This window comes from Clupea harengus, chromosome 3 (assembly GCF_900700415.2).
Source record: "Clupea harengus chromosome 3, Ch_v2.0.2, whole genome shotgun sequence".
Lineage (NCBI taxonomy): Eukaryota > Metazoa > Chordata > Actinopteri > Clupeiformes > Clupeidae > Clupea > Clupea harengus.
In genome coordinates, this window is record NC_045154.1 from 2,786,045 (window position 1) to 2,797,647 (window position 11,603).

At 39.2% G+C, this 11,603-nt stretch overlaps 1 protein-coding gene across 1 annotated transcript; it reads right to left on the reverse strand.

Annotated features, from left to right (window-relative positions):
- Positions 1–6,215: 6,215 nt before the first annotated feature.
- LOC122132822 lies at positions 6,216–9,326 on the reverse strand. The gene is made up of 3 exons (XM_042707486.1): positions 8,251–9,326; positions 7,648–7,730; positions 6,216–7,428 (listed from the first exon to the last, which is right to left on the reverse strand). Exons 1-3 carry the CDS (start codon positions 8,315–8,317, stop codon positions 6,328–6,330), a joined length of 1,251 nt encoding a protein of 416 aa, XP_042563420.1. The 5' UTR covers positions 8,318–9,326; the 3' UTR covers positions 6,216–6,327.
- Between the last annotated feature and the right edge of the window lie 2,277 nt (positions 9,327–11,603).

The window sequence follows — 11,603 nt, forward strand, 5'->3', positions numbered from 1 at the left end:
TCCCTTCTTCCATCTTGCCGTCATGAAGAATGAAGTATATACGGGGTGTTTATCGGTTCCCGTTTTAGGGGTTTGGGGGTATCCAAATCAATTTCCCTAAGATAATGAATTTATAATAAACAGGTACAACACAGTGTAAATAATGAGCGATGTTTTCCAAGACTACTACTGACCACTGTACGCTTACAAAGACAAGACTAACTTGCCACTCACTGTATTATCAGCAGATGGCGCCACTGTCATATGAAAGCAGTGGCAGTTGATCAAACTACAGACAAATCATGCATTTGAGTTTGTTTTACCTTGGTCAAGTAAGGAGCTTACTTTAGTGTGGCCAAGCTAATTTCAGAATCCTTCTTTAGCTTTAGTAATGGCTCAGGGAATAGTATAATTCTTGTTCAGGTGACCTCTAGGGACTCAATGTTCAGAGGGTTCCACTAGGTTAGTAAATACAGCATTAAAATAATAGTGTACTCTAACTCCCACCTCCACACATCCAAGGAAAGTACAAGACAAGTACAGTCTTGGCAAAGAAACGGTATACATTTGAAAGGATAGAGTATATATATATATATATATATATAGAGAGAGAGATATACATTTTTTTACTATATTTCAGTGCATTATTAAAGAGCCCTGCTCTCCAATATAGAGAGAGCAGCAATACAGTCGCTGTGTTTCTAAAGGTAACTGGGCAACTATTAATACAGTAATATATTCAGCACACAGATCAATGTATGTTAAGGCAGAAAATACGTTCTGCTATTCTGTGCTACTACTCTCTGCACATGTTGGTGTCAGCCTTGAGAGCTACAGCCATGTGCCTTACTAACAAGAAAATAGCATTGCTTTTGGGGACCGCTGGGTTTGTGCTGTGACACTACATTGAAACGCAAGAACATACTGGGTTAACCTGAGCAGAATATGGTCCATACTGACTCTTAACAATACTGGGCTGCGCTACAAGAGCCCACCTCACGGGAGGCAGGGGCCACAGCTCTGCTGGGAACATTGCCATGATCAGGGGAACCATGCTTCGGCCAGCCAATCTCAAGCCACACTTTGGGTTTCCTCAGCTTCACCTGCAGTTGTTAAGTTGTAAGTTTCACCACAGAGTTTCCAGAGAATTGACAGCATGGGAGGATTCTCCAGGGCTTGTTGTCTGAATCAAAGGTAATCTATCGACAACATGAACATAAGAGATTTTTTTATTTATATATCACTAAGTATTTATTTATTATATATGACCATAAAAATGTAGACAAGCAATGTTCTTTGATCAACTTGCATACGTTATCACGAACAATCACATTAAATTATTACCAGTAATTTAGATTATTAGCTCATTAGTTAATTCACTGACTATTTCTGTTGCCATTAGGCTTAATTATGCCTTTTAATCCACTAAAGTAATTCTCAGTCTGGGGTGTCCTTATAAATCTATTCTGCATGAAATAGCACAAGCCATTTCAGTTTAAAAAACATTTCTTATTGGCTCACTTGTTTGCCAAACACGTACCCTGGGGCTTCCACAATCACATTACATGAGAATAACTCTTCAAGGAATACCGTGTGAAATTTGAAGATGATCCCACAGGAGTCTCTCTGGCTGACATCCTCATGCGTATACCAGCCAATGCGCTATCCTTTCATGAATTATTTCCAGACATCACGGTGACCGTGTAGCAGGGCAGAGGAGACAGCCTGTGTTGGGGCTGTGTCTGCGTTGTCCTCTGGGAGAGAACACAACGACCAGAAGAGATTGAAGAGTGAAAGATGGATGTTGAATTGTTGCTTCAGTGCCATGATTATGATGCAAAACCAGAACCATGACCTTAAGATAAAGCATGTGAGGAAATACAGGCCCAGCAGCTGGTGATAGAGCTGTGAAACAGGCTGGATGTGGTCACATATTAAACTAAATGAACAAAAGAAAGATGAGCTACAAATATAAAATACAGCCATAAAAAAGTTATTAGAAACAAGAATTTGGGTCAAAACATTGCTGGTGTAGGGGCAATTTGTAGTGGAGTCAACATTAAATTCTGCAAATCAGGAGCAAAATGTAGGCCTGTGTACGGCAAATACTCTTTTAGATTGGCCAGCTACTGCCATCTACGGGCATTTTGGAGACAGACTGAACCTGCAACGAAGAGAATCGTTTGTATTTGTACACAGTCGTCCACTTCCAGCACCACAGCAGCTGCTGACAAGACTGCAGATCCTATTTTGTTTTTAAAAGGCAGGATAATCAAAACTTGGGCACATTTTTTGTACACCTTACTGGGCGCCATTGGGATATGGATGTCTCCTGAGACAATTAGTGCCATGATGCCGAGTGTGTTCGGCAAGTACTCTGACACCCAAGTCATTATTGACTATTGTTCAGGCAGTATGGCATTATCCCTCTTATGGATAAAGATATGGCTGTAATGGTGGACAAGGGATGGACAAGGGAATCAGAATCAACGGCATAGTGCCCTGCACAGTTTACAGACCACCTTTTCTCAGTAAAAGGTCACAGCTGTCCCACGACCAAGTGCTGGTCACTCAGAACATTGCACATTTAGGGATACCTGTGGAGAGGCGCATCAAAAAGAACAAACTGTTTGACACTATTATCTGTTATTATCCCTTTGACCATTGCTGGTGCCTGCCTCCTAACAAACTATCAAAACAAGCCACTGGTCACGGATTGGGCCAAAGAACTGACTATGTGTCAACCTCACTGTAAAGAAGAATAGGGAATCTATTTTTTCAGTGTAAGTATGAATCCCTGATTGTTGAATTAACAACACAGATTACATAGAAAAAATAATGAACAGAGGACTTGATAACTGTCAAAGTGGATCACCACCTCTGATAGAGCAAGCAAGCCAAATACTAAAATGTGAGTTGCAGAATTGATCTTTGCAAAAACTTTGTAATGGTTTGGAGTGAAAATTGACTATGCTTAAATTAATTGTACCACTTTTGGAAAGAAATTGTATCTACTAAACACTTTACAGCCTTCTATAAGCTGCTGCTGTCTGCTCAAGAGGTCCATGTAGTGCCCGTCATAGCCTTATCATATTTTGATGATCCACTCTCACACTGCACCTCACTCTGGGGTGGATGTAAACATGATCTGTGAAAGAACCGGAGAAATCAGGGACAGATCCATTCCTATTTCGTCTGCTATCTGGGATAGATCCATTTTTGTCAAGGCTGGAACAAGCTCAATTCTGAGACCGGTTGCTTTTTATTGATAGGACTTTGAGAGTACTCAAACTGCTTTAGATTGTGACATGTTGTGGGACAAACTATAAAATTATGTATAAACATATTGTCAATGAATTAATTTGAGCAGGCTGAATATGGGTTAAGCAAAAAGTTATGTTACTATTTAAATAGTCAAACATTTCTAATGTATTGATTGATGGATATGTTATGGTAAAGACCAAAAATAGACCTTTCAAGCTAACTGTTGATTAAGCAGAGGAACTTAGGCAAGGGGACTATCCTACATTAACCAGAGATGCACCTGATGGTAAATAGACTCAGTTTGATAAATTGTCTTAAAGATGGTTTTGTGAAAGGATGTTGATATTGAGCTCAATAAACAATCAAATAACAACCCTCCCGTCTACGCTCCAAGAACACTGTGATAGGCTAGGATTGTTTATGGCTTGGTCCGAGTCACTATGTTTGTTACCCATTTACAGAGCCAAGACTGTGTACGAACACCAGGGTTTTTTTTGCGTAAATACTTAACTGACAGCTAAAGGACCATGAAGAGAAATGAGCAGAATTTGACAAAAATGGTATGGGATTAGAATCACAGATTTAGCCTTTAATTAAACCAAAACTCCCTGATTCTATCAATAAACTCCCAGTTGGTGCAAAAATTGAGGATTCTTTGTCATTGTTTGTTGATTTCACTGTTGAGTCGGAATGATTCAGCTTGGATGTTTTATTTACATAACAGTAATCTTTTTAGTAGTATTACTACCAAGAGGTTGCATGATCTGAAGAAATTATGTCTGTGCTTATATGAGAAAATACAGTGGTAATCACAACCTTGATGTAGTTTCTGTTCTTTCAGGAAATGCAAGGATTGTAATTGTGTCAGTCTGTGCTCTGTTGTTTGAGCATCAAGCATCAGATATCAGGTTTGGTCTGAGGCAGCAGCTGGCCTGCCCCCATAATGCTGGGGACGGTTGACATCTTTTCGGGGGAGATACTGATGTAATCCGTCCATATCAGTGGCAAAAATGTGTACCTGCATCCACACTATCACTATGTCAGAAAACAAAATGTGACACAACTCAGTGTATTTGACATTGAAATTAAAGACACTGAAATTGAAAAATTAGGCTATATGTGAGACTAAATGTGATGCAGATGCATCTTTGGTTAGTTGTTTGAAATAGTAAACCACAGGCAGTAATTGGTCAAGTTTATATAGCGCCTACTACAATATTGTCCAAACTTTAGTCAAAAGTCTAGCTTGTTGGCGAGTCTAGCCACTATTAGTTAACGCTATGATTGGATACTGTTCAGAGAGCTCACTATTACCACTACATTGCCATCTTGTGGCGATCAAAATTCAGCTGGATGCAGAAACGACAGCTGTTGTAAAAGTTGTACCTCCAGTGGTGCGAACTAGTACAAAAACGGTCAAGGAGGGCTTGTATATTAAAATTTAAGACTTGTGTTCCAGAAGGTCAACCATGGGACTAAAACACTGCTAACATCAGACATATGCTGACAGTTCAATCAGAGGAGGGGATGGACTAAAATAACTTTGATAGTACTGTAGTAAGATGCATTGTGTCCTGGGCATGTTGGAATTTCCATTAATTAAGGTTACTTTTGTGCGTGTTCCCAGTATCATTACAGGATGCATATTGGATGAATTCGTGTATGGACACTTCCATGTCTTTAACACTGTCACATCTCAAACGGAAGTCGTGAATTGTATCATTCATTTAGCTTAAGCCCGGGTGTACCTTAGTATCGCTTTTAGGTCAAAACAGAAAACATAGGCTATAGCCTATGTGCCTTAATCAGGTTTTCATTATTTGTATGCAAAATATTCCCCCATTTTATTATCGAACTCAACTCTGTAGAAATTATCAAACTGACGTGAGATTATTTCAGTCGGAACTGAAGTTAATGACTCAGTTGCAAGTGGGGATTTAAAAGTAGGTGCACAATGCGTCTTCCCACGATTGGCCAAACCATTTTCGCTGTAGGGCATTTCCTTCGGTCATGGCTGTGTGTCGACGCTTAGTTACCAAAATTAGCTATCTTCGAGGATTAGGCCATACCGATTCATTTTTGCATGGCGTTAGCCCCCTAACAACATCTGAAAGACATCAAATGTTATCTGAAAACGCAGGGGGAAAGGCCAGCACAGAGCGTTTCGACACATCCCTGCTGGAGTTCCTTGTTTGCCCACTGTCAAAAAAACAGCTGAGGTGAGAATATGGTCAAGAACAATGACATTGCCATCTGATTTTTAACAATTTGTCTTGGTGACATTCAGAATGAAAGGAATATCATTATGCCTACTTGGTAATGTAATTTCTCATGAACGTTTCTGTTCCTCAGATACGACGGAAAAAACAACGAACTTGTAAACGACGAGCTTTGCATTGCTTACCCCATTGTCGATGGAATTCCAAATATGATTCCTCAGGATGCTAGGCTGATTCAAAAGAGCCCAGAAACATCATCGCCAGGCGATCAACCTCAAGCTTAAACTAACGAACTGATTATTTAGTTGCTTTGATTCTTAAAATATCATCCAATATGCTAGTAACTCTCTCTACGCTGACCATTCTAATCCCTGTCATTTCCCTTTTGGGACTTCTGTGTTCTGCAACCATGGACGAAAACTTTCCCCAGGGTTGTACCAGCACCGGAAGTTTGTGTTTTTACAGTCTCCTATTACCTGTTACGATCCCTGTCTATGTGTTTTTCCACCTGTGGAAATGGATGGGACTCAAGTTATTCAGACACAATTAAATGTGGACTATTGTAATGTACAAACAACAAAAATAAATGGTTTTATTACTGTATACCATTCGTTTGTGCCAAAAACCATAGCCTACTTCTGAACAACTCAGTAAGGTTGTGAAATTACAATAAGAGGCAATGAAAAAAAACAACCTCAAAAACATGAACTTGATTAAGAACCACTTTAAATCACATTTAACATAACAAATGGAAGTGTTTGAAATTATTTCAAAATGACATGAAACGAAAGCTAAACCAGCATGTTAATTCTGAAATGTTGAATTTGTCATGAAGAAATCAAGCTAATCAATTTTCAGTAAATGTTCACTTTTTATGTTTCTTCCCGTAGTCCTCTTCGAGCTTCATTAAGGGACATTGTGACTTTGGGGACTCTTTTTTTTCTCCTTTCATCTTAAAAAAGAAGGATTCATTTAGGCGCATTTGCACAACTTTGAGCTGAGTAAGATCTGTTTTGTTCCGCTGATGCATGTCACTCTCCTCTCTCACTATGCTGGTAGTCTTCTGTCCTCGTTCTCTGTGGGGCAAGCTCAGGTCAACAGGTGGCTCAGTGCACTTGTTCATTGTATTGAGTTGAAAATGAAGAAAGGTTGACAGTTCTGTAGATGTGAAGAAGTTCTCTGTCTGAGTGGCAGTTTCAACTGTTGACTTCCATGCAACAGTTGCCAGTAGCTCTTGAAATGGCTGTTGTGACTTTGTCTGTTTGAACTCAGGTGTTGAAGTCACTTCATCACTGGGCCCTGAGATAAGCGATGGAGATAGAAATTTATTCTGTGTTATGAACAGATCCTGGCTATTTATGTATTCAGTGCTTCCCTGGGATTCCTCACACTGCTTGACTGCTTGGAATATAGGTGGATTAGCTTCATGTTCCTTACCAGTGCCAATCAATGTGGTATTGGAGCAATATCGTGGTGCATCACAGCATTTTGTTACCATTGAACCCATTGGTGACAAATCAAAGAGAACTCTCTTTTTAGGTCGGACTTTGACAAGATTTATATCTTGACCAACATATTTCATAGCCTTTGGTACACATTTATTCATATTTCCAAGTTCTTGGGTCTGGATGGGGTGATGATCTGTGTATCTCTTGTCAGTTACCTCATGAGGCGGATTGACCTTTTTTGACTGTGTGGGTATATCGCCTGGTTGCAGTGCAGATTTGTCTTGTAAAGCTGATTTTTTCTTCTTCTTCAACTTCTTATCCTTTCTTCTCTTTTTCTCCAGATCTTTTATCTTCCTTGAGTGGTGGTCTTCACCATAGCTAAGACAGAGTGAAGGCTTCCCCTTGCTTTTGTCCTTTTCTTTTTTCATTTTTTTGGATTTCTTCTTTTTCTTACTTTCCATCTTCCTTGCGGTCTTGAGTGAAGGGCATTCTTCTTCAATGCAGCTGGCTATCTCTCTCTAAAGAGTAATATACATACATCTCAACAGGGGACTGATTAAATGTGTGAAAATTGTGATCAAAAATTGTGCTTAGTCATATAACCTAGCTACTAACATGGCAGGGGAAAATACATAGCTACACTCAAAATGTTATACATGTATGTAGGGAATAGCCAACAGGCTCTTTTACTTGTCAGTTATAAGGATTCACAGTTAGGCGACCAAGGCGTTACCTACCAAGTACAACTCGCAGGCCATCTGCTCTTCCCGAAAGCGAACTCCGGAGGCCAGTGTGATCATCGAGTTTTTCCAATCGTCAGCTAAAGGGACCATAAACACCATTAGTTTAATGTACAAGAGCTTTTTGAAAATGTGACCACCATGTACTCTACCAGGCAGCTTATGCTACTTGCAGCACTTAGTATTGATACATCTAAAATTTCAACTTGTAGGACATTTTGGAACTGTTTGAATTGTTGACTTAAAGCTACGTCGGTACGTGGGCTACACAAAATCTCACACGAAAGCAGTGAGAAAACTGTAGCTTAGTTTACAGGCTTAACTTATAGCCATACATGGTAGAATGTACAGGTTGCCTTAAATCATTTTATGGAGATAAGTAGGCTACTTGAGCTTTGTTTTCAGACAGCGCTCTAACCACTGTAAGGTCAGTCCTATGCTAACTTGCATTGTCACGGCATACATTGTAACATAGCCTACTACTGAATAAATCGTTGGAAGGACTGTACAGTAAACAGTTTTACATTATAGCAGCTCAAAAAAGTAATGTTAATCTCAGTTCATTTTCAGATATGAGGCTAAAGCCTCATAGTAACTTACCCTGTTTAAGTTCTATATAGCTCGTCTCATCAATTTCCGAAGTTCTGATAAAGCTGTGTTTTATCATTGAGTGTGTGGCGGGAGACTGAGCTGACAAGTAAAGCTAAATGACGTAAACTTCCTCTATGGAAATGTAGACACTTCTGAAATATGTGACTTAATACATTTCGCTTTTTTAGATTGCATACTTAAAATAAAAAAATATATTGACCTTCTATTTTACAGTTGGCTTACTAAAGAGGAAAATTATGTGACTGCATCTAAATTTCAAAGTATAGGCTAATAACTTTATTACCATACTTTCAGATTCGTGGTCAAGCACCCTCATCATAGGCAGACAAATGTCTATGACCCTCATTGATCACTTCTCTGGCATTTCTGCGTCATAAATCGCCTGGTTCTCGCTAGTCACAGCTGTAATCACAGCCAGAGGAAATTATCTCAAGACTTTGGTTTATTTTGAAGGCTGACAGTTTCCTATTCCCTAGACTGCAGGAAATCAAGTGAGACGTCTGTTGCTTTAGTTACACATACATAATACGATAATAATTTAAAAACTGTTGTAATACATCTGATAGCGTTGTTTAGTCATAGCCATTGCGTAGAATCAGTTTGTTCAAGTTTTTCTTAATTATTTTCCATTGTAACATTTAAAGAAGCACTGTAGGCCTATACATTTTTTTTCTCAATCATTTTATTTTATCATCCGTAAAGAATATTGATTCATATAAATACATGATGCAAACGTTTGGACATAATGGAAGGTACTATATTTATATCCACAATGTATGTTGTTGAATTTACTAGAGTGACTAGGTCAGGCAATAGAGTTTTACCCCCTGGGAGTTAGAGAGGCAGGAGGGCTGATGTCATGTTGGCAGACATGTTTGCGTTGCTTTGTGGTGTCAGTGTGATTTACAGACATGATAGGCTTTACCTGCTGCTATTGTAATACGCAGAGCCGACAGGAGGTCAGTGAGCTGCTGTAATGAAGCACTTCCTGTTTGTGGAATGAAGTACAACAGTTGTTAATGGCTTTGGCATTAAGTGCTGAGGTATTAGAGAGCAGATGCAGTGAATCTCTGTAACACAGAGAGATTTGCAAATATCACCAAAATACTAAGCGTCAAACGTCAAACATAATGCACATGACTGAAACTGCACATGACTGAAACGGAATAGGCCTACTGGTACTGGTGGTGGCATTACATTACATTTTTTTGACTTCCATAATATGTCCATGTAATATATCAATTTGTATATATACAGTGAAATTATTTGGTGTTGTGGTGTGATTGAACCAGATGTTCAGGATGTATTCATATTTGACCATTTTTATTGTTTGACTGAGGTAATGACTTCAGAGATTCTCATCTGATTTATTCTTTTGATGGTCCATTGACATAATGAATATCCAACACAGTCAAGGGATTTGTTTTATCTTTGTTTTGTGTTGTTTTGAATGTTAAACCTTAGACCTTACCTATTTTTGGAAAGCAGCATGACCCCTTAAGTGTTAAAACACTTGGTTGTAGCACAAGCTTTTCACTGCCTCAGCAGAGGGCCCGGATACTAAAAGTCATAATTCATTCATCAGAGCCTCTAACCAAGCTGGACCCTGCTATTAAAAGAACCTGATAATCTGCAAGATTGTTAATGTCACATTACAACACCATCATGCTGTGCTTCTTGTTGTCTTGTCATGGCCAGACTGGTTAACGCCATGCTCGTGAGTGGTTTCCGAAATGGCGTCAATGTAGAGCGGACATTACAGCTCTCTGTAAATCCCTGAATTAAGCAGAAGGTCATTGTGCATTATTTTCCAATGCTATCAATCATGAGTCTTTCCATCAACTGGTATTTTATGGGTCTTGGTTTTATATCTAAGTTCTTCTGATTTTAGATTATACAACATAGTTATTATAGTACAGATATCTATTTGAATACAATCTGATCATAAAGATATCAAGTAACCATAATAGAAGTTTGTACAGACAGTATACAATAGAAGTGAGTACAACCCTGTGCAATATTACTTAAATGTATTGCCTCTTCTGTAAACCTAAAGACTAACCGTTTAGATTTACTATATTCAAGAGAAAGGCAGCACAGTAAGAACTCAATGTTACAAAAGTTAATACACCTTTCATTACTGAGACTGTAATCTTTTATTTTTGATGATTTATCTAAATTCTCCTCGGCGTGGCGGATACCAGTGTATTTTCTGCCATTCTTCAGAGACAGGTTTTTCCGTTGCTTTTTGCTAGAGGGGTTGTGTTGCCCTATTCTTTTCTTTAAACCACCCCAAAGGTGTTTTCCGTTGGATTCAAGTCAGGTGACATACTTCGCCTGGTCATAGTTTTCCTTTTGTAGTAGCTCTTGAGTGATTTTAGTCGTCTATTTTGGATCCTAATCATGCTGGAATGTTTCCGTCTTGTCAGCCAATATTTTGGTACATCTTCAGGCATTCGTGGTGCCATGTATAAATGTCATCTCCCCAACACCTTTTGTACTGATGCAGCCCCATATCATCACACTCCCACCTCTGTTGGGACTATACATTGACTGTGGTAGTCCTGGCCAGCTTCCTGCCATATATGCTGGACCCCATCTGAGACGAATTTATCTTGGTCTCATCTGATCAAAGATTGTGCTCCCAATATTCATCAAGCTTCTTCTCATGCAATTTAGCCAAGTTTAATCTTGCAGTTTTGTGCCAAAAAGCAAGCAAGGTTTTTTATTTCTTGGACGCTGTCCATAGAGGTTGTCGTCTGAGCTGTAACAGAAACCTACATTTCCATTGACAACCCCTGTGCCGAGTCTGAGGCACTCACCGTCTGTTTTTCAGAGTTAGGTTGTGCAAGTAGCGTACTGATTCTTTCCCATGCGGAGCCATGTTGCACACTTGCTAATAGATACAGTCCATTGATAAGGTTCTGGTATTCACAAGTCATTTTACAACCATGCTCATGCAATTAGGCTAATTGGAAATCACAGGTGTACTCAATTTAGATTCGATGATCACAGGTTGTCTAACGAATGTACAAATGTATTCAGTTTTAATGCAAATGTGTGGGTGCTCATGAAATATTGAGTTAAAAAAGTAGAAAAGCTAGTAGTAATAAGTTTTGTCTCAAAGTTATATTCCAATGCTAAAACCATGATAAGCTAAATGCTTTTGGAGCTTTTTAGATAACTGTTTTCAGTGTAAGAGATGGTGAAAAAAATCACATACCATTGGTGTTAACCAAGACTGCCAGAACTCACCATGAGCTTGCATAGATACAGGGGCGTAACTATAGGGGGTGCAGCAGGTGCGGCTGCACCTGGGCTCGTGGGTCTTGGGGGCCTGT

Coding starts and splice junctions, on each gene's coding strand:
- LOC122132822 (XM_042707486.1), bottom strand. CDS start 8,317: ATGATAAAACACAGCTTTATCAGAACTTCGGAAATTGATGAGACGAGC. Junction 7,731..8,250: donor CTATATAGAACTTAAACAGG/GTAAGTTACTAT, acceptor TGGTCCCTTTAG/CTGACGATTGGAAAAACTCG. Junction 7,429..7,647: donor TGGCCTGCGAGTTGTACTTG/GTAGGTAACGCC, acceptor ATTACTCTTTAG/AGAGAGATAGCCAGCTGCAT.